This window comes from Lygodium microphyllum, chromosome 2, assembly GCF_053477565.2.
Source record: "Lygodium microphyllum isolate KBCC chromosome 2, Lygodium_microphyllum_v1.1.10, whole genome shotgun sequence".
In the NCBI taxonomy this organism is placed as follows: domain Eukaryota; kingdom Viridiplantae; phylum Streptophyta; class Polypodiopsida; order Schizaeales; family Lygodiaceae; genus Lygodium; species Lygodium microphyllum.
Window position 1 is genome coordinate 187,600,652 of NC_141136.1, and position 24,540 is coordinate 187,625,191.

Below are 24,540 nucleotides of genomic sequence, written 5' to 3' on the forward strand. Positions count from 1 at the left end.
CAAGTGTGAGGCCGACTATATAGCACAGAGGATACATCTGACACTACCAGGTGTGAGGATAGTCACAAACTTTAGCAAGGGTGACCTCATCAAACCTCAAGGGAAAGGCAAGGAAGCTGCTGACGTAATAGTCAAGCCTACTAATGAGAGCAAGGACTTGTTAGAAAAACTAATGCAAGCACAGGTCGAACAGCGAGAACTAGTGAGTGAGACCAGGCCTTAAAAAAGAAGGTCAAGAGACAATGCCAAGGACGGGCTTTGGACTTACAAATATCGTAGAAGACCCCAAAAGAAGCCCAAGCCTTATAGACGCAGGCATCGATGGAGGGTCAGCACAATGCCGTGATGGATATCCAAAGCGTTGCTACGTGCTCAGGGGTACTACGCAGGTAACCGATCGATTTGGGTACCAAAATCCCCTGCTACACTACCTCTATCAGCTGAAGGCCATAGTGCATCAAAAGCAACGAAGCACAAGAGGAAATCTAAGAGAAACTCTAGGTCTCGAGGAAAGAAAGCAAACATGAGTGTTCGAAAGAAAGAGCCTCAACCTAGCATGCTTAATAAGCAGATGACATATGTAGCCATTGAGCGTGCACAAAAGCCATTAGTGCCCAAAGAGCCTTTGATTCCCCAAGAGGATAAGGGGCACAACGCTACTTGTGAGGTGGCTAATTGCTCAACAAAACAAATGGCACAATCACCTAATAGCCTCGAGAAAATTCTCCAGTCAGTGCCAAGCCCACGTAGGAGTCCCAAATCTCCTACATCCTCTTCACCTAAATGGACACGAGAAGCACAGCAGCAGCAGCCTCGTGCCGCTGCTCAACCTACACAAGTGAATGTGCAAAGGGCAACAAAAGACATGACCACTTCTGATCGCCCTAGGGACTTGACACCGCAATCCACCAAGGGTAGCCAGTCCACTAAACTAGATGCTACTACTTCCAATCAAGGATCCCAGCAGTCAGAGAACTTGGCCATGACAATGCCCCTTGTGGAACATGTCCTTAGAAGTTTACATGTAGAGGAGGTGTCACAACCATCTTCCTCGACAACTCCAACGCTTCCAAAGTGCCTAAAGCCTAGGCAGGAGGAGTTACACACAAGGGAGTTGGCTGAAGATCTAGGCTCTCCGAAAAGGGAGACAGTTGTACCCTCACAACCTAGCGAGGCTATTCAGCAGGCCACGGCCATGTCCCATAAAGACACACTAGAGAAAGAGAATGCTAAGGCCCAACCAAGCACATCAATGGTTGACCTAGTCTAGGGTCCTGAGTCATTGAGAGATGCACCTTCACTGACCAAGAAAAAGAGGAGAAAACAACGAAGACAAGAACAATCATAGGTGGTTGTGGATCCCAAGAACATTGACACCAAGAGCGCTGGAGAGCTAGGGAATAAAGCATCAAGTCCAACCACCAGTGAGCCCACTGATGCCTCTCTTAATAATGGTAAAACCTCAGACACATCCATGTGCTATGAAAAACCAAAGCAACCGTTGCCATCAACAGTTGCTTGCAACACTCTATCCACTAACAATAGAAATCGCATTTACCAATCAAGAGTGGATACAACGTCGTCACAACAGGGTGACAAATCTATACCAGTCACATCCGAGAAGAACCATGACAAAATAGCAGCAAAACCTCAGGAGAAACGTGAGAACCCCAAGAGCATAAGAAATCCTAGCGTTGACCAATCTTGCTCATCTAGGCCTGAGCCCCTAGCCATGCTAAAGCCTAAGGAAACTCTTAGAACTTTGCATGAGATAGCAACCAAGCAAGCCCTCGTAGAACATAGAAGTGTCACACAATGCTTAACTGAGTTGGATGCTAAGCTCAAAGTGGTCGCACGTGTCTACGTCCTTGCAGACATGGGCACAATCCCCAAGGAGCAGCTTGGAGATTAGTTGCCCTTTCCTCTATCCTGGGAAGAGTAAGAACATCTTAACGAGCACTACGACAAGCTCCTGCATGAACGCATGTGACTCATCTCTGACGAGGAGGTAGACGAACTGCGCTTAACCGTCACCTTCAATGAAGTGCTCTGCCGACCAAATCTCGTAGACATAGAGCAACTAAAGCAACTGTCAACAGGCCAGAGTCAGTTTGAGCAGCGTTGATGCGAAAGCCGCGTTGTAATGGCTGAACTAGGGGCTCAGATCATGACAGTCTCTGAGGAGCGATTGGCCAAATGGCGATCCCAAAGGGACCCAACATATGTGGCACCAACTTCCCTACGAGTGCTAACTGCCATTCGGGGTAGGGACTTGGCTGAACCTAGCCAAGAAAACTCTTTGTTTGATAAGGTTCTCACTGAGGAGGAGTTACATATAGCCAGTAGACTCGGACAAGGTTCCATGCTACTTGATGTGGCAAAATATTTATCAGTATTAAGTAAGCTGCCACGAATACTAGACGCGTGTGCCACGCTCCGGTACAACCCTGAGTTCTACGCTTGGTTCTTATCCTCGTGAAGTGACATTATGTATATAAATAAACACTGATTCTTGTGTCACCTTGTATTAACACACACAAGTAATGATAGTCAAGCGCAGGGAGAATAGTTGGTTCTAACAAGCTAACCTCCTCAAGTCCTTTTCTCATCACACATTTAAAAGCCGTGTGACCATTCCCACCTCCAAGTGAAGGGCATGCAACCCACGTTACCACCATAGGAAGCCTTGACCAACAACACTGATGGTGTAGACAGGATGCAACCCCTTTCTATACACCTTCTTCCCTTTTTGGTCTATCCTTCTGAGGATGTGCCCTATCCCACTCCATGACAACCAGTCCACACAACTTAGCATAAGCCAATATTGGCTAATGGTTGGAGGCAAAACGAACATCATCATGGGAGCCATCCCGTTACGACAAAACACTGCATGCCTCACCCCTCCCCTTCTTGTCACATGCGCTTGATAAACCACACTAAAATCCCTTCCATACGAACAGTTGTATCCTGTATCAAGGTCTAACCCTTGGATTGTATCTCGCAGGCTTCCAGACGGAACACATGGAGAACCATGGACATTTGGCATGCAAAAACGCTCTTCACAGACGACGGGAGCATGTGGCATGCGCCCCTCCACCGGAGCGCTAGGTGCCCACCATCAAGAGATATGCCAAGAAGCTAAGACTCAAAACGCGCAACGGGTGGTAGCACTAGTGGCACGAACCCCCAGCTCACGCCCGGGCCCCAGATGCTCAAGGGCAAAAAGGGCAGCTCGGGAAAGGGAAGAATTCAATGAATTGTTTAAAGACATTCTGGAAACAGTAGCAGCCCGAGACTACACCATTCATATCCCGGCCGACATGTTCCCTGCCCAACCCCACGGGAGCCCCACACCAGCAGCGCCCCAATCACCCGGCCACCCAAACTCGCCCCGCCTCATACAAATAGAGTAGCCCCGTGTTGTATAAAGGACTTATCAAATGCTACCTGGCCATGACTTTTTGTCTTTAAATGGTTAAGTGTTGACATGTTCCTGAATTGTACGAACTTTTCATATCTGTGTTTAATATATTTCACGTCTTTAGCAAAAGAACAAGCTAATCAAGTGCAGGTAATAAATGTATAAGTCAACACCATAGAATTCATATAAGTGATGTCTCCTTGCATTGCACTGGTTTATTATAGATTGTACTCTCATGAAGCGACAAGTGAATACAGGATGAGACAGGTCTTTGGGCGAAAGTGTTCAATGCCTAATCACTGCAAGACCATCGATCCCACAAGGAGCCGTGGCAAAGCCACGCTGCCAAAAGCATGAATCACCCTTGCCAACCGCCCACATCGCATGGCCCAAAGCACATTCATGGGCCACGCTCCCTTTCTGGGTCAAGCTCTATAGTTGGCTCATGGCAGTCGTTACCTCAATTGTACCAACATCGCGGGTGTCGCAAGGAGGTTTGCAATATCTCAAGTGTATCTCCCTATCTCGACAACAGCTTCTCTAACAACGAGGCTAGGGCACAATCATCACTACAATATCAATTTTTCGAAGCCTTCGAAGCTTGACATTTTCCAACCCATTGGAAGGCTGATAGCCTCAACATATTGTAATAGTTGTACTTAGGCAAGTTCCCAAAAAAAAAAAAGGGGGAAAGAAGAAGAAGAAGAAAAGAAACGAATGAAAAGATAATAAGCACCCCCACGATCACATCACAACACCTAGGGATCCTCAAATTAGGTACATCCGGTGACCTTGTTCGATTGGCTCCGTCCCTAGTCCCCTAGCCCTTTAGCATCACCCACAATTGTTCAGGACACATCAAGGGCAGGACACATCTGGGGAGCTTGTCTCGCCTATGGTTAGACCTATCACCCTGACCCACTTGCTCAATTCTCTCTTGCACTCTGCCTTAGTACCTTTGCAGTCAGTGGTGATAAGCACCGCACGATTGGCCATGAAAAGTACACCGTACTTATCAAGCAAGTCCAATAGTTTCCAGCTACTGAAAGTGCGGTGTCCTTGTATTCAATTATGCTACGTCGTGCGGTCACAATGCAAAGGATGTCTCATATACCTTCACGTGTACCTCTTCTCCACATGGACAACTTTGCTTCATCCACGCATTGTTATGAGAAACTAGCCCACGGTCTTCTAACTACGTAATATCTAAGTATGCATGAGCACTCACATAATATCTGCACCGAAGTATATCCACAGTTTGGGTCCTCAAGTGCAGGACAATACTCTAGGCTTGCTTAGAGTTCAACCTGTCTCCCAAACTAATCAAATATGTCTTGTGCACGATAAGAAGACTAGCACTACCCCTTAGGGAGAAATTACACGAGAGGTTTTCAAATTGCAGGTGTTGAAGACTCCACAGAAAGTGTCGTTCGATCTTCATCAACACCCAACTCTGAATGCTTATCCTTTACTATCCGACAAGCCCGCAAGGGATCATCATGTGCGGAATCCCCAACAAACCAACACTTGTGCTGGCCATCAATGCAATCCCCAACACAAAATAGCCCTACCGCCAACTCCAACAACCTTCCACCAACCACCTTGGCCACCAACAGGCCCCCAGGACCTTGTACCACACCACCACCAACACTCCTCCATGGAAACCACCGGCGTCCTTGTCACCCACCTCTTCGATGCATGCTACAGCCTACTACCTACGACGGTGAGTGCCATGGGACTAGCACTCGTCTAGGAGGGGGGTAATGTTAACCCTCAAACGAATGAAGGTGGAAAATCCGAAAAAGCTAAATAAGAAGACAAAGACAGAGGCCAAGGCAAAGAGAAATGGAAGACAAAGATGCACAAGGAAAAGAGTCCTAAATAAGGGAGAAAGGCACACAAGGAAAAGCGCAAGTCAAAACTTTTGTAAAAGAACGCAAGCGCATCATGGTTTAATTCAAGGAGCGCCGAGCTCTCACCCGTGCAATTTGTAAATGTAGATGGGTGGTGGAAAGGAAGCTAGGAAGATAGAAGGACAATGGGAAAAAGGGCCTAGGCTACGGTCGGCCATGTAAAAAAGGGGAAAAGGGGATGACCACCCAAAAGGGATTTAGGGTTTTGTATATAAAGTTGAAAAGTGAATGAGAAGCTCATTCTTGTGCGTGGCCAAAAGTAGCTCTCCTCTTCTTCTTTTTCTTCTTGTTTTTGCTTGCTTGAGCTTATGCTTGAGAGAGGGAGTGTGAGAGTGTGAGGGAGTGAGTGTGTGAGGGTGAGGGACCGAGGAGGAGAAGCTCTCCATCTTCTCCTCTCTTCTTCTCTTCTCTTGTCTTCTCTTGTCTTGCTCGCGGACATGGAGCTTGGAGTGTGGAGCTTGAGGATGGAGCTTGCTTGAAGCTTGCACTTGGATCGTGGAGCTACCGGAGTGCGCGGGAGAGGAGGTAACTCGAACGGCATCAAGGTAAGCTCACTACACCCGTAAGGTAGGCATTGCGCGTCGGCTATGTGAGAGGTAGCCATTAGTGCTCAGCTTGGAACGCTTGAAACAATAAGCGGTCCGAGGGTCTCAGCGGTTGAGCAAAAGCTCCCACAATGGAGGAACTCCCATCATTCAAACCTCTATGTATATTGAGATAGGGCATGGATAAGATAAAGATGCAGAATTGTAGCATAGAAGGATTGGACATGTGAATTTGCAAAGGCTTAAACAAATGTAGTCTAGACATGTGATTCATGGGCTTCCACAGTTTGGATATGTAAATTATGATCATGTATGTGAGGCTTGTCAATTTGGCAAGTAGTTTAGACTCCCATTTCCAAAGAGGGGGAGAGTGAGCAGCTATCCTTTGGAAATGATACATTTTGATATTTGGGATCCATGTCAGAATGTCTCTTTGAGTGGAATATACAGGTTCTATATCACTTTCATTGATGACTTTAGCAGGATGACATGAGTGTATTATTTGCAACACAAAAGTGAAGCATTTGAAAAAAAAATTGGAGTTTAAGACTATGGCAAAAAAATAATTTAGAGGATGTGTAAGTATACACCACAACAAAAGGCAGAAAGGAAGAACGTGATTATTGCGAAAGTAGCAAGGGCAATGATGAATCAAATGCACATGCCCTTAATCTATTGGGTTGAGGCAATACATATTGCAGTCCACATCATGAAAATGACACATACAGCCTTGAACATCATATGTCTTCATATGAGAAGATGTATGGCAAGACACCTACAATTGCATACTTTAAGGTGTTTGGTTGCATATGTTACATGTCCTTGATGATTTGAAGAAGAATATGGAATCAAAAGCTATCAAATGCAAATTTCCTAGGTATTGAGATGAGAAAAAGGGCAGCAAATGTTATGATTTTATCACTAAAGAGGTTCATATAAGCAGGGATGTGAGATTCAATGAGTATGAGTCTTGGTATCTACCAAAAGTTGTAGCTAACATGGATGTCTATGAGATTAGTGATGATAATGGGCATGTAAAGAAAATTACAGCAAATAATGGTCAAAGAAATCAGCATGTTGAGGATATGTATGGACCTCAAGACCATGATGAAAGTAGTGGCAATTATAGTCCATGGAGTGGCAGGTTGAGGAGTGCACAAAAGAGGGCAGAAATTGCACAATGGAATAAGCCTATGGGTGAGCGTTCTAAGGATGAGTCTATGGATGATGATTTTGTCATACCATATGCAAGAACTCTAGGGATAAAAAGTGCAAGAAAGTATGTTTTCACCACATGCAAGAAAAGACACCGTCTACTGCACCACAATTGAGGAGATCAAATAGAGTGAGGCATCCAAATAATGGCTTCATGAAGATGCATTATGCATACATGGTATCGCATGTTCAGCATGTTGAGTCCACTTGTTTTGAAGAGGTAGTTAGGAACAAATATTGGAAGAATGTTGTGGATGAAGACATAGATGCACTGACAAAGAACAAGACATGGGATCTAGTTGAGTTGTCTTAGGCAAGAAGGCAATTGACTACAAGTGGATAGATTGTCATATAATGGCTTCATGAAGATGCATTATGCATACATGGTATTGTATGTTCAACATGTTGAGCCCACTTATTTTGAAGAGGCAATTGGAAATAAAGATAGGAAGAATGCTATGGATGAAGAGATAGATGCACTGACAAAGAACAAGACATGGGATCTAGTTGAGTTGTCTTAGGCAAGAAGGCAATTGGCTACAAGTAGTTATATAAAGTCAAGTGCAAATCTAATAATTCATTGGAGAGATACAAGGCAAGGTTAGTTACAAAAGGTTATGCTCAAACATATGGTTTGGATTATGAAGAGACATTTATTCTAGTGACTAAGATGACTATAGTGAGATTGGTCATTGCATTGCTTCAATCTATGGCTAGAAATTATATCAAATGGATGTGAAGAATGCTCTCTTGAATGATACATTGGAGAAAGAGGTATACATGGATTAGCCGAACCATGAATATCTGTTTAAATTGAAAAAGGCATTATATGGATTGAAATAAGCACCAAGAGCTTGGTGTGAGAAGATCACTGAGTTATTATGCAACATGGGATTTCAACAAAGCATGGCTGATTATTCACTTTATGTTAGACATACAAGACATGAAATGGTTATTATTGTCATCTATATCGCTAATCTCATCATTACATTTACTTTAGAGAGAAATATTGTTGAAGTAAAGCATGGGTTGCACAAGGAGTTTGACATTAATAAGGACCTTTGCTTATTGAGATACTTTCTTGTGGCATTGAGGTGATTGATACTCCACATGGAGTTTGACTAGTGTAAAGGGACAATACTCATTGGAGATGCTAGAGAAGTATAAAGTGATAGGATGTAAGCCAGTGGATACATCTTTGGATCAAAATATTAAGATGGTGGATGATGGTCAATATGTAGAAGATGCTACTATGTTCAAGAAGATGGTTGGTAGCCTAATCTACTTAACCATTACTAGACCTAACTTGAGTTACTCAATGGGAGTCATTAGTTAGTTTATTCATAAACCATGCAAGTCACATTTTGATGCAATGAGGAGAGTCTTGAGATATGTGAAGAAGATAGCTAGCTTTGGCTTATTCTATGAGAAAGGGATCAAGCCTACACTATTTGGCTACATAGATGTAGATTGGGCTAGAAGTATCATGGATAGGAGATCCATTACTGGTTATGCATTCTCATTTGGTTCAACCATGGTAAGTTGGAGTAGTAAGAAGCAACTTACAATTGTTCTAGCACAGAAGCAAAGTATAGAGGTATTACATTGGCAGAATGTGAGCATACATGACTAAGAGATTGTTACTATGTGATATGGGGATAGAGATAGATAGTGGAGTTATCATGTATTGTGATAACATTAGCAGAATTATATTGGCAAATAACTGAGTCTACCATGCAAGGCAGAAGCATATCAAAGTGTACTACCACTTCATAAGAGAGTCTAAGGTAATGGATAGAGATATAAACTTGGTGCATGTCAAAACCAATGACTAAGTTATCCTAGGATAAAACACATTGAGGTGCACTACCACTTTGTGAGAGAGAAGATACTTGCAAGTGAGATTGACTTAGTATATGTCAGCACATAGGATGAGATAGCTAATCTTTTGACAAAGGTATTGGATATAGAAATGCTTTAAAAATTTGGAACCTTATTTAGAGTTGCAAAGATATAGTTGAGCCTGAGGGGGAGTGTTAAGATGACAAGCTCAACATGTGCATATATTAATGATGGACCACTTGGTTAGATGGGCTCACATATTTACACTTACCACGTCGGTGGTTATTATGATCCTCACATGGCCATTGACTTATCACTTATTATATTCGGTTTGTTGCACCTATGTATAGTTGGCATAGTTTTAGCACCAATCGATTAGTATGCATTGTTTGGCTTACTAGGCCACTTTTCTTTATGTTGTATATTATCTATACTTTGTGTACATTGTATTGTGTATAAAAGAAGAAAGAAAAAACTAGCAAGAAAATGTTTTGGTTTCCATCTCTCTTCTCGTGTTCTTGAGTGAGCTTCCTCTTATATATATGATATGTGTTTGGCACAACAACTCAAGCAAGTCCCCCCACGACATGATTTGTGTGACAAGTAGTGCATCAATCAAGTCTGTAAGCGGCAACAACAGTGCATCATTATATTGAATCTTGAGGAGTTATGTGTCCAACACATGACCTACATTAGTATCGAGTAGGGATTTTGATGCTCAAACACTTTACACAAGTAATGAGCACTAAGAGTGAGCATAGGCAACAATATTGACCATCAACCCATTCTTATGAGTTATATTATATATACACGTCCAAGAATGCATGATGGCTACCAAACCACATTATGACTTACGACTCACTAGTATTTGTTATGTCATCGTTCGATGAGCCTCCAATACTTTGAAATCCTTGTTGGCTGAAGCTAGCCAGTGGGTAGGTGGAGTAGTGCATGACTGAGGCTATTGGGATTCAATAATTTTTGAGGATTAAGGTTGATCTCTTTGGGGGGCGACATGGATGGAAATCAGGTAGTGCCATTGACACTTGCAATGCAAGTCAAATTAGTTAGTTCTCACTAACAATCTACCTATTTGGTTTTGCAATAACATGCGATACCTCTCCCTCTTGAGAATGTTTTTCGTGTTGATGTTTTGGGTACCTCTTGTTACAAAGTGCCTCTTTTATATGCCTTACTTGGCTATTGTAATGCTGCAAATGAATATATTGGGCATTCTTTCAATAGCTTGTATCAATTCTAGCATTTGGAATCTTTTTTCATGCTTAGTTTTAACACACACACACACACACACACACACACACACACAGAGTATAGTGTGAATTGACTTTGTTTAATAACACAATTCTAACTAAGTGAGTTATTCAAATAAATCTTAGCTTTTGATTTGGATATTGTGTTTTTTAAAGGGCCTTCATACATATGAAAACTTAGATATGACCTAAAGCCTTCTACTAGCGATGCCCAAAATTTGCACGTGAAATTATTTTGCCAACTAAATTGAATAAAAGGCTTTTATAAAAGGTCCAACACCCTCTAACTCCCATTGAAGACTTCAAATTTTAGCATTTTGTCATTGTCAATGGTACAATAAATCATGTGCTCTGGTGTCGGTCTTGGTCTAGGCTCCAAGAGAAAATGGTAGGGCACCTGATCTTAGCATCACCAATTACCATCACCAACCGCTAAGGCTATATATATATATATATATATATATATATATGCCTACGACAAGACAATAATCCGTTGCCACGTTTAAGTCTATAAAGGCAGCGGAAAAATACGAGAACGCGGAAGACGAAGAAGAAATAAACGCGAAGGCGAGTGAGGCCTCGTTCTGTGCAGTCCGCCGACAGTCCACCGCCATGGCGACGAAGAGGTATTCCATTCACTCTGTTGCTTATGTACTCTTTCCTAGTAGCATGTCGGCATTTTCATTATCGGTTAGAAGTTGTCCTTTTCGATTACCTTATCAGAGAAACAAACGGAAGTTTGCTTGAATGCTATCGAAAGCTTGAAACCGTCTACGTCTCGGGCAAGGTATGCCGTACAATCTTTAATCGATTTGGCCTGACCATATCCCTAAACGCCTGCAGATAAGATGAGTTGACCGATGGATCAACCAACTCACTAAGATTCAGGGTCCTTCGCTCCTTGATTTGCTACTCTCTATGGTTCATGGCCTTAGGCCTTGTAGTGATTGCCGCATCTAGTCTGAGTGGTCCAATCATCATGCTACCGGGCTGAATTTTCATGGTGTAGCGGTCCTGGTCTGCCATCTGACACACTTCTTGTGCACCTACAATTTATGGTGGAAGATTGAATGATTTCCTGCAGGGGTTTCTCTCAAGAGAACATGACTGCACTGATACCATCTGGGGGTGTTTTGTGTGTGTCTTTAAAATTTCAACTGTTTGGGGTTAGTCCTAGTTAACATGGCTCTCGAAGGTATATAAGTAGATGAAAATGACAGGAACTGTGTTTCTCACTCCGAGCTGGACCTATGGAAGATACAAGGATAGGGGGCATATTGAAGTATGGACAAGAACCTGGATTCAAGATATGTGTGTAGGCTTGAGCTAGAAGGATGGGCCGCCGAAAGGGGAAGCTACACTGTCAGACTGCATCAACACAGGTGGCTAGGGCTGGGCAGTTGTAGAGGCCAATTAGAGAGGCAGCTGATTCGGTAGTTTTGGAGAAGTAGGAGTGTGTGCAGGTTGGATCTGCCCTGGACAGCATTCGTAGGTTACAAGCTGTCAACCCTATAAAGAGGGTCCATTTTCGAGAGGGGAGCACCTTTCTAGATTGTCTTAGGTATATTGTAGGTGATTGTGTGGTTACAGAGATATCACACAGTAGTCTCTGAGCTATAGGTTCAGTTTTGGCAGATAGATGCAGGATGGACAGAGTTTCAAAGAGCTTGTTGCAAAGAGTTGGAGGTCTGTTTTCAGTCTTTGTATCCTCTTTACATACCCTCTTACTCTTGTATGTACCTTATAGTTGGTTTTAGATCCGTGGTTTGATTTGGGAGCAAGTGAAAGTGAAGCTGCCACTTTAATAGTGGTAATAATAGAGCCAATGTCAACAATTCTAGTGAGAATTTGGTCATGTAGGTTGAGGGCATATTCATGATGAACTTGAGGTTTGGATCTGGTTCTCAAAGCTTTACTAGGCCAATACCTTTGGTCATTGGACAATTGGAGATGAGTGTAGAACAATGAGCTTGGCCAAGACAAAAGATGCACATGTGAGAATGCTCACGGAATAAAAGTCACCGTAACTGAGCCATATTACACTTTTTGATGTGGTCACAATGATAAAAGTTGCTCAGAACAACTTGAGGAATGTAGGGGTCACCATCCCTAAAATTTAGGGAGTTACTATTTTTGGACCCCAGAATCTGTTCGCGTCATTATTTTCGTTTTTGCTTGAGGATTAATTCTCTGGTTGTACCGAGGTCAAAATTTGCACTGATCATGGAAAATTTTAGACTAGAAGGTTTAAATGGGAAAATTGTTATATGTATGCCATGTGGCACAAATTTCCGAGAGAGAGAGAGAGAGAGAGAGAGAGAGAGAGAGAGAGAGAGAGAGAGAGAATTAAAAAAAACGTATTAGGCATAAGAGGCAGAGAGGAGAATGAAGTTTTGAGGAGCTGAGGGCAGATTGTTGCAAGAAAATCCGCCATGGAGAGTACTTCTTGTTCAAAGTTGAGAGAGAGAGAGAGACAGGGAAACTCCATTGTCATGAACCTTCAGGTTCCATAGCTTTCTTCCATTATTCTTTTTTTTTAACTGAGTAACACACACAACAAAGATGAAGTGACCTAGTGTAAGTGTAGACTAGACAGACTAACTCTAGTCAGGTTACTAACTGACTACTAACCCGACTTATTTAATGTAGTCAAGAGAGTTGCACACTCTAGCTGTCATAGATGTCGGTCATAGATAAAGACACGCTGACGATGAGCTTGATTTCTAACACTCCCCCTTAAGCTCAAAACAAAACACAAATCATCTGCATCACTCCAAGTAGCTGTCTAAAGTGAATGAACTTATCTTTACCAAGTGATTTGGTAAAGATGTCTACTATCTGGTCTTCAGTCTTCACATGCTCCAAGTCAATCTGATCTGCTAAAACCATTTTCCTGATGAAATGGTAGTGAACCTCAATGTGTTTCGATCTTACATGATAAACAGGATTGCTTGCTAACATGACACTGCTCAAATTGTCATAGTACAGCTTGACTTTGCTGTCCAAGTGTACTCCCAAGTCATTCAGCAACTTTTGTAATCACTTAGCTTCACAGGCCGCTAAGGTTGCACCACGATACTCTGCTTCCGTATTGGACAATGTAACTGTAGGCTGTTTCTTACTCTGCCAACTAATCATGCTACTACCCAATCCAAATGCATAGCCGTTGGTTGACCTCCTGTCATATGTGCAACCAGCCTAGTCAGCATCAGTGTACCCCATCAAGTCAAGGGGTTTCCCATATGCATAAAACAGTCCATGATCTGTGGTACTCTTTACATATCTCAGAATTCTCCTGACTGCATTCAAGTGTGGTTTGCGAGGCTTCTGCATGAACTGACTGATCAGCCCCACAGCATAACTCAAGTCAGGTCTAGTGATCGTGAGATAGATCAAGCTGCCTACCATCTGTCTGTACATAGTAACATTCTCAATCTCTGTCCCAACATCAATCTGCAGCTTGACATTCTGCTCTAAAGGCGTATCCATAGGCTTGCAATCAGCCATACCATATTTCTGTAACATGTCATGAGCATACTGCTTCTGTAGCAGCCATATGCCTTGAGGTGTAGGGACAACCTCAATCCCCAAAAAATATTTTCTCTCTCCAAGGTCCTTGACCTTAAACTCAAGCTGTAAACATGTCTTTATTTCAGCAATCCCATTTTCATCATCTCCTGTAATGATTAAGTCATCAACATAGACAACTAGGAAAACATAGCCACTATCTGTCTTCTTCACAAACAGACTATGATCAGCATCTCCCAATCGGAAACCATGTTGCTGCAAATAACTGCTGATGCGAGCATTCCATGCTCTGGGTGCCTGTTTCAGCCCATATAATGTCTTTTTCAGCCGACATACATGTGCTGGAAATTCTGGATGCACATAGCCTTCAGGCTGTTCCATGTAAACCTCTTCTTGTAATTCTCCATTGAGAAAGGCATTCTTTACGTCCATCTGCCATAGTTTCCAGCCTCTAGCTGCTGTCAAAGCAATCACAGTTCTAACTGTAGCCATCTTTGCTACAGGGCTGAAAGTCTCCTCATAATCAAGACCATACTGCTGCGCATATCCTTTTGCAACCAGCCTGGCCTTGTATCTTTCCAATGATCCATCTGATTTACACTTCACCTTATACACCCACTTGCATCCAATAGGTGTTTTGCCCTCAGGCAACTGTATCAAATCCCATATACCATTTTCAGCCAAAGCTGAATATTCCTCATCCATAGCAGCACGCCAATTCTCATCTGCAACTGCCTCATCAAACTTACTTGGTTCTCTAAAACCTGTTACTTTCGTCATATAAGTATAATGACGGGCTGAATATTCAGTGTAAGTATACCTGTCAACAGGTCGTCTGACCCTCTCTGATCTCCTGAGCTGTGGCTCACTGTGAGCTTGCCTCTCATGAGGCGGCACATAACGGCTCTGCCTAGCACCTGGCGTCATAACAGACGGAATCCCCAATTCACTGTCTAAGCTGTCACTGCTAGATGAATCATAACTTGTAGTGAGTGGACTTGTTACATCTTCAAAAACCTTCTTTTTTCCCTTATCTGTTCTTCCCCTCACTGACATATCCGTGTCAGTGGATGCAGTAGTGTGACTTTGCAATCGTCTTGTCCAAGGACTCACTGTAGATGATACATCACTTGTCTGACCACTCATGGAAGTACTCTCTGCAGGAGTATTTTCAGCATGACTTATACTGGGTGAGCCATCAGTAGGCACTGCAACAGGATTCCCATACCAGGATGCTAACTCATCAAATACCACATCTCTGCTTATGAGTGTCTCATGCGAAGAAGGTACATAACACTTATAAGCTTTCCGTTCCTGTGCATATCCTATAAACACACTTTTCACTGCCTTAGGATCCAATTTCTTCCTCTTCTCATCCGGTATATACACATATGCAATGTCGCCAAATACCTTCAAGTGCGAAATATTAGGTTTATGACCATATAGCTACTCATATAGAGTGATATCATGAATCCCTGCTGTAGGGGTTCGATTCAGCACATAGACAGCAGTCATCACTGCTTCAGCCCAATAACCATTTGGGAGACATTTTTCATTCAGCATAGCTCTAGCTGACTCCATCAAAACTCTGTTTTTCCTCTCTGCAACACTGTTTTGCTGCGGTGTATAACTATATGTGAGTTGTCTTCTGATTCCATATTTAACAAGATACCTATCAAAGTAATTTGAGACATATTCATCTCCTTCATCTGATCTCAAGCATGATATGTAACAGCCCAATTCATTTTCAGCATGCTTTTTGAAGTCTTTGAATGCATCAAACACATAATCCTTATGCTTCAAAATATAAAGCCAAGTGTACCTGCTGAAATCATCAATGAATGAGACATAATACCGTGCACCGCCAAAAGAAGCATTATGTGAAGGACCCCAGACATCAGAGTGCACCAACTGTAAAGGCCTAGTGCTGTTTTTTACATGTCTCATGAAAGGAAACCGTGCTTGCTTCCCAAACTGACATGCAGGGCATACATGACCAAAATCATTATACTTGAATTTAGGTAATCCAAGTACTACTTCCTTCTGCTGCATAGATTTCAGCTTTTGTACATTGACATGTCCAATCTGCTTGTGCCAAATCTCTACATCCCGAATGGCACTCTCATCATGAGCAAACATGGCTGAGTAAGTCCTGGAATGGTCGCATCCAATGTAAACATCCTACCATCCCTTCTGCCCTTGGCAATTAACTTGCAGCCATTTCCATACTCCTCAATGAAACACCTATCTTTGTTAAATCTCACTTGCAAATTCTGTTCTGCCATTTGACCCACAGACAACAGATTCTTTGTTATGGTTGGTACATGTAATACATCATGCAGGCCTTTCTTCTTACCATCAGGCATCATAAGAGGAACAATCCCTTTATGCTTTATGTCATGTTGGGTGTCATCCCCAGTACATACATGACCATGTATACCTGCAACCATCTCATCAAACCACTCTCCATGCGGTGTCATGTGGTTTGACGCTCCAGAGTCAATGTACCATCTGTCATCTCTATCATGTCTCGATGCATTTCTGGATACATGCTGCATGGCAAAGAGTCTATCAACTGGCTCATCATGAGCACCACTGGAAGATGCATAGTGCCCATGCTATCTGCCCTTTGTCTTCATATCTACCTGCTTCTAGTAACAATCCTTTGCAATATGCCCATACCGGCCACAATAATGGCAATCCTTGTCCCTGTTGGACTGATCAGATGACTGCCATGAACCAGAACCACCACCTCTACCTCGGGGTGATCTCCCCCTGCCTCTAAACCCGCCAGATCCACGTTGGCCTTGTGTATTTGCACCATGCCAATTACTCTGCTGCTGCTGCTGTCCATAAGCATTACGAGTGTCACCACGACCTCTAGATCCTCTGCCACGCTGGCTAGAGTATAACACAGTGTCTCTACTTTGAGATGCACTGGAACCTGTATTCAAACCAAGTTTGACTTTCTCATGCAGCAACAAAGCAACTAGCTCTTCCCAGCTAGGGGGCTCTTCTCTGACAGAAATGGAAGTGTCAAAAGCTTTGTACTCTTTGCCTAAGCCATTCAAGGCAATAACAATCATATCATCTTCTGATACACTTGAGCCAATGGTAGCAAGTTGATCAGCTATGGTCTTAATCTCCGTGGTATACACCTGGATGCTCTTGCCATTCCTAGATATGTTGTTGAACTGCTGTTTCAACTGGATCTTCCTTGCATGTGTCATGGTTTCATAATTTTTCATCAGTATGTCCCAAGCATCCTTTGGAGTCTCACATCCAGTGATTTGAATTACCATAGTATCAGATATACATAGAGAAAACCAATGCAGCACCTTGCATGCTCTTTCATTCCATAGCCTGTAAGCTCTTTTCTGTTCATTAGTTGGATTCTGTACAGGCAACTCAGGAGCAGCCTCATCTCCTGTACATAGATCCCAATAACCTCTGCCAACTAGAAAGTTTTTCATTCTGAATTTCCATAATGCAAAGTTCTTGTTGTCCAACTTCTCTCCAACTATCTGAGTGATATTGTTAGTTCCATGTGCATTAGCCATGATGCAGTAGACTGTATATCAAGTGCCTGACTTCTTGCAGACCAATAAGTATGACTGACCAAGTTCAGTCCGTAACAGTTTATGACAGCTTTCTGCACTAAATTGCAGAAAAAAAAACAGGGTATTTCAGCCCACTGACACCCCAAAACAACCCACAAACAAGTGGTCTCAACTGTAGGTATAACTGTCAATACATAAGCTATGTGTTTGCTTAAGCTTAAGCTTTTGTAACCTCACTGCCAAGGTACATACATGCAGTCTGAAAACTGTAAACTATGAGTAACCAGCAGCAATTTCAAGTCCAAAACTGAGTGGTAATCATGTTATACATGTTCCAAAACCTCCCAGATAGCTGCTAGTACATTCGTCAGTCAAGACATGAGCATAGAGGCACAGAACAGTGCATAACCAGCACATACAAGTGTCAACAAATTTAGTTGCAGGTTGTAGTCAACCAAAATTCAGCATAACAATCTCCAAGCAGCTCCAAAATGTCTTCCAATCATGTCATACATTTACTTTGTAGTGGCAAGTTCAATACATGAGCATCTGAGTAGGCATAGACAACCTGTCTTCGTTGACCAATGGTATAAACTTCATGAACTGTTTGTAATTAACCAAGACAGTGTGACTGCATTGACTTCAGCTTCAGAATTCAGTTTTCAATGATTCTCATTGCTTGCTTCAATCCTCCATACATTCAGCATGTATAGGTCAGTTCATATAGATGATAGAACCCCCAAGATGACCTGTATTGCTTCAGTAATACACACTGCTTGTCATTGACTGTGTATGACAGTTTTCAGCCACTAACACACTTCAGATCTGAGTGATTTCAGTGAGCAACTTCAGCTCAAATGCATTACATCCGGTACATATGGCTTCTTGACATACATCTTGGCTCCAGTGATGCTTCTGGGTATGTATGAGTGCTTCAAGCTCATGCCAGACAAGTATATATGCTTTATAGTGGCTGTATACAGCAGGCCACTGTTTATGACAGACCTGTGATCTCTGTTTTCAGCTCATAAGTGAGCTCCAGCACAAGCAATGGCTTCCTATTATCTTCAAGTACCTTCCAGGGATCTCTTGCAAGCAATGTACAGCCAAGTGAGTGATTACAACCAGCAAATGAGGCAGAGGAGTTCAGGCCTGAAACAGGTGCAATCTGCGCAGATTGGACAGGGTTTACAGCAGCACACGATGTTGATGATGATGATAATGGAGCACACAATGGTGCTTAATGCTCCCTTCTCAAGGTTCTAAACAAGCCCCAGACAGTAGCTTGGACCATAGAGCAAACAATCACACAATGCATACCTTCCATTTGACAATGGCATTCAGCCTGTTTGAAAAATAACATAAGTCTTCAACTGCAGATCATCTTCACTCCCTCCTGCTCCAAGAAGTCCACCAAGTCCTGCTCTGATACCATGTTCAAAGTTGAGAGAGAGAGATAGGGAAACTCCATTGTCATGAACCTTCAGGTTCCATAGCTTTCTTCCATTATTCTTTTTTTTAAACTGAGTAATACACACCACAAAGATGAAGTGACCTAGTGTAAGTATAGACTAGACAGACTAACTCTAGTCAGGTCACTAACTGACTACTAACCTGACTTATTTAATGTAGTCACATGTAGACAGCTGCACACTCTAGCTATCATAGACGTCGGTCATAGATAAAGACACACTGACCGTGAGCTTGATTTCTAACACTTCTATGTCTCTGACTCAAGTACAGAGGTAGAGCTTGCTCCTTGTGATCAACTTTTTCTCTATTCTTAGAGGAAATGCTTTGCATGATGGGCTGATTTCATCGAAGAAAATGCTGGACATGTTGGACAGTGTGCTACATAGTAAGAATAGTGAATTCTGCACATGCTGGACAGTAAGAACAATGAATTTAGGACATAAGAACAGTGAATTCTGGACATGTTAGACAATAAGAATAGTGAATTCAGAGATCTACAGACTCTAATTCTGCACTCGAATCATTGAGTTTTGGTCACATGCTGAACAATAAGAACAGTGAATTCTGCACATGCTGGACAGTAAGAACAATGAACGCTGGACATGCTGGATAGTAAAAACAGTAAATTTAAGACATGCTGGACAGTAAGAACAGTGAATTCAGAGATCTGCAAACTGCAATTTTGCATAGGAATCATTGAGTTTTGGTCACAGAAAATGCTTTTGTAAAAGGGATGCTGATCTGGACATGCTGTACTGTTCTCATGCAGTTGGGATTTACTCAGAAGAGATGAAAACCAACTGTTCACAGGTTCTGTATTTTGGAACATGATCATTTTTGTAATTTTCCATCTTTTAATTGATAAAGAAATACCAATAGGGGCGTCGGTCTTTGTTGCCAATCTAGTGTTGAGTGAGGGAGTGAGGTCTTTGCTTGTGTGTGTGTGTGTAAAGACTAGGTGTTAATTGAAGGAACTACTGCTTTATGTGAGTCATAGACCGGTTTCAACCATGTTGCCTTTAGTGAAAAGTACGGCCTTTCTTTTTTTGTTGGCTTGCTTTGTCATGGTGATTTTGCTTTGTTTGAGGCTTTGCTTGGCCGCTGCATTCCGCCTCTCCATTTCTTCAAGGATTCCTTTGTATCTTGATCTTTAGCTTTGCTGCTCTAGATGCTAAGGCAAGGGGTGTGATGATTTCTTTTCCTGTGGCCAGTTCAAAGGGTGTGTAACCTGTGGTGGAGTGGATGGAGCTGTTGTAGTGGAATTTCAGTACATCAAGGTACAAGGCCTAATCCTTTTGGTCCACCTGAGTGTAACTTCTGAGATAATCTTCAATGCCTTGGTTGACTCTTTCTGTTTGCCCATTTGTTTCAGGGTGGAAGGATGAGGAGAATTGCAACTGTGTTTCAGGGTCTTGAAGAGTTCCCTTTCACATGTCACTCATGAATCTTCCATCTTTATCTGACACTAGGGCTAAGGGTAGGTCATGTAACTTGAACACGTGTAAAGAAGAGGTGGGCTACCTCTTTGGCATTCAATGGTGGTTTGGCAAGGATGAAGTGGGCTTGCTTGGAGAAATAGTCCACCACTACAAAAATGATGGTGTATCCATGGGATTTGGGGAGCTCCACAATGAAATCCATGCTAATTACATCCCATGGGCGGCTAGGTATTGGCATAGATTGAAGCAAGCCTGTTGGCTTAGAGCGTTGTGCCTTGACAAGTTGGTAAGTAGGACATGTCTTGATGTAGTCAATTACTTCTTCTTTATTGTTGGGCCAAAAGAACTGCTGCCTAAGGGTCTCCAGTGTTTTGCTCTGTCCTGGTGTCCTCCTAGTTTTCCATCATGTATTTTATGTAAGATGAGTTTCTTCAGCTCCACATTGTTGGGGATATACAATCTCTTTCCTACAAATAAGATTCCTTCCTCTAGGATGTACATTCCATGCAGTGTCTTGTCAACTCTCACATCTTGTATAATTTTGTGCATGTCTTGGTCCTGTTCCAAGGCTTTCTTCACTAATTCCATGAAGTTGCTACTAACCACATTGACGGCTTTCAAGTCAGCTTTACGGCCCAGGGCATTTGCTATTTTGTTGGTGGAGCTTGGCTCGTGTTTTATCTCCAAGTCAAATTCGGCTAGGAAGTCTAGCCAGCGAGCTTGTTTGGCCGATAGCTTGGATTGGGATTGGAAGCATTTGAGGGAGATGTTGTCGATGAAGACTACTATGTGTTTATCTTGAACATAATGTTTTCATTTTCTGAGGAAGTGGATGACTACAAGCATTTCCTTCTCATGTGTGCTTCACTTGATTTCAACATCTGTGAACTTCTTGGATTCATAAGCTATGGAGTGGCCTTTTTGCACCAATACGCCCCCAATGCCATAGTCAGATGCATCTGTGGAGATCTCAAAAGGATCTCAAAAGGGTTTGGTGAAGTTGGGGACTTTCAAGACAGGGTTTTGACTCATGCATTTCTTCATTTGTTCAAAAGCATCCTGTTGCTCGCTATCCCATGTAAAAGTGTTATCTTCTTTGGTGAGGTGGAATAGGGGTGCGGTGATGAGGTTGTAATCCTTGATGAACCTTTTGTAAAATACTGTGAAGCTGAGGAACTCCCGCACTTCCCTTACATCCTTCAGTACATGCCATTTTTGGATAGCTTCTACTTTCTTGGGATCCACTTTGATACCAACTGCTCCTACAATGAAGCCTAGGAATTCTAACTCTTTTATGCAAACTCACATTTTTTTGGTTTGGCATACAGCTTATGTTGTTGCAGCTTCTCAAAAACTAAGGGTAAGTGTTGTTTGTGTTCTTCTAGGGTTTTGCTATAGACTAGTAGATTATCAATGTAGATAATGACAAATACGTATATCTCGGGTCTAAAGACTCCATCCAAGAGGCCACAAAATGTGTCTGGCCCATTGCTTAGCATGAATCCTAAGACTAACCATTCAAAACTACCATATTTGGTGCGGAAAGCTGTTTTCGAGATATCTTCTTCTGCTATGCGAATCTGGTGGTGGCTCGACCTAAGGTCTATTCGGCTAAAGTACTTGGCTCTGTGTAGCCTATCTAAGAGGTCCTCCACTAGGGGCATGGGATATTTGTTTTTGATGGTGATTTTATTAAGGGCCCTATAGTCTACACATAGTCTAAGCCCCCCATCCTTCTTCTTAACAAACAACACTAGGGCACCAAAGGGGGATTTGCTGGGGCTAATGAAATCTTGTTCTTCTAATTTATGCAGCTGCTTCTTCAATTCCATGAGTTTTGTGTGATTCATGCGATAAGGGGCTCTCATCGGTGGGACGGATCTTGGAATGAGCTCGATTTTGTGTTCCACATCCCTTCTGGGTGGTAGACCCTTGGGTAGTTCTGTCGGCATTACATCTTTGAACTCCTCAAGTATTTCTGCTACTTCTGTGCTGTTGGTTTGGGGTTTGGGCTTCTTGATGATCTCCTGCTCAGTGGGTTGAATCATACATGATGCGTGGCCTAATAGGGTTCACTTGACACGATGTTGCTTGGGTTGGCACTCCTAGTTGGTTTGGGCTTGACTTCACTATTTGGAAAGCAACTCCAGGCTTGTTCTCCTTCATTTGCACTTTGATTGGTGTCCCGCTTGGTAGGTGCATTCTTTCACAGGGTACTCTGACGCCTTCTCCTTGCATATCTAGCATCATCTCATTCACTCCCTTTCGAAACATTGCAATGACATATTTATCATAGAATTCCAAGCCTAGGATAACTTCAAAATCATCCATGGGGATTACTAAGAAGTTAAGCTTTGCTTTCCATTTTCCGACTTCTAATTATACTGCAAAGGCTTGTTTCACTTCTTTGGCCTCTCCTTGTGCGAATGTTATTGTTAATCCTTTTGGGGCCTTAGACAATTTCAATCCATGTTTGGCTGTGCAGTCCGATGTGATAAAGTTGTGAGTGGCCCCTGTATCCACCATAATAGCTTGATTCCCTTTGCTCACTCTGCCTTTGATGTATAGGTGGTGGATTACTGCTACTTGGGCTGCCATGCATTGGGGTCGCGCACTGACTGTCCCCACTCTTGGGTGGTCCATGCTTTCATTACTTCTGCTTGGGATTTCTTGGATGCGCGGGAGTTGCGGTTCCTCTCCTCCATACGCACTAGCGGCATTCACCCTCGATCCACTTGATGAGGCTGTGTCTTCCATGGGGCATTTGTTTTGATAGTGTGGTTCCCCACATTTGAAACATTTGATCCACATGGTTGGGTGAGTCTCCACCATGATGTGTTTGATCCCGTTGGACCATATGACGCACTTTGAGTTGGCTTGTACTGGTTGTTCCCCCATCTGCCAACTGCTCCTCTTGGTACTAATGCGGATTGTGACGTGGCTGGTGTTATGCTGGAATTCTAGCTCCCCGTCTCTGTGAATGGGCCTCTAGGAGCATTGGGTCTCGGGGTCCATGAATTGTTGTTGAGGCTGGTATTGAATCTGTTATGGTTCCCTTGGGCTGTCCTCCTAGCTTCCAAATCCACTAGTCTTTCAGTGAGTCTCATGGCCTCGGCTAAGTTGGTTGGCTCCTGCCTCTCTACATCTCTTCTAGCCCATTCTTGCATCCCAAATAAGAATCCATGCAATTTGGTGTCAGTGTCCATGTTGGGTAGTTGCAGCATGATCTGCCTGTATTTGTTGATGAACTCCTTCATCTTCCCTTGCATTTGCTTGAGGTTTCTCCATTCATCTCCGACTTTGAATTTTTCCATCTTTAGAATGAAGTAATCTTTGAGTTCCTCTTGGAGTTTTTCCCATGAAAAGATGGTGTGTCCCTGCTTCTATTCCAGCAGGTATCAACTAGCAGCATCCTCCTCCAAGTAGGTGGCTGCCATCTCTGCCTTCCTATCTTCGGTGATCCTGCCATATTTCAAGTATCTGTCCACCTTTGCAATCCACTTTTTTAGAACCAACCCGTCTCTCTCTCCTTTGTACTTGATGGTTTGGGGCATCTTGAATTTTGCCGTAGTCATCTTTTGAGCTATCACTATCTTCCTCTTCTCTATGGTTGTGCTTCTTGTTCTTGTCGGAAAATGGCAGCCAACTATGGTGAGAGAGAGGAAAGACAATGATAGCAAGAGAGTGAGCTGAAGCAAAAAGAGAAGTGTATACTTGCTAGAATGAAAGATAGAGTGAAAGTACAACTTATGTTTATGTCAAGGGTTGACCTAACCAGCCTTCCACCAACTAACTAGAGTTAGGTTTATTTTACTCTAGAGCCTAGTGTCACTGCTTTAAGTTTCTAAGACACTTGGTATACACACCTTACGTTGACACTTTAATAAGTGTCCACACCACACAAATTACATTGGGCGTTGCCTATACAATCGGCAAATTCTACCACCCCCCTACAGTGCCAATGTAATGAAGTACAAGGATGATCAATCACCGAAGGGTAACAAGTTTAAGGACTTTCGAAAAGCCTCAAACTTCTCGCGAGGTAGTGCCTTGGTGAAAATGTTTGCAACATTTTTTAGTGGGGGTACATACATCAAGCTGATCTCTCTTGCATAGCATCTCTCTCTGACATAATGGTAATGCACCTCTATGTGTTTCGTGCAAGCTTGAAACACAGGATTTCGTGCTATTGCAATAGCACTCTGACTATCAGAAATAATGTGTGTAGGACCCTTCAATGGTAAATGTAGATCAGCCAACAATCTGCGCAACCATACACATTCCACTGTTGTCGTGAAGGCTGCCGTGTACTCAGCCTCACAAGACGAGGTAG

General features: G+C 42.8%; 1 protein-coding gene across 2 annotated transcripts in view; it reads left to right on the forward strand.

Moving 5' to 3' along the window:
• Window positions 1-10,703: 10,703 nt before the first annotated feature.
• LOC148040715 (zinc finger (CCCH-type/C3HC4-type RING finger) family protein) overlaps window positions 10,704-24,540 on the forward strand; it is a 29,194-nt gene continuing 15,357 nt past the window's right edge. For both annotated transcript variants that reach the window (XM_087661175.1, XM_087661168.1), the window contains exon 1: window positions 10,704-10,833. In XM_087661175.1, coding sequence (XP_087517301.1) covers window positions 10,820-10,833 — 14 coding nt within the window. In that variant the 5' untranslated portion in view covers window positions 10,704-10,819. The remainder of the gene's footprint in view (window positions 10,834-24,540) is intronic.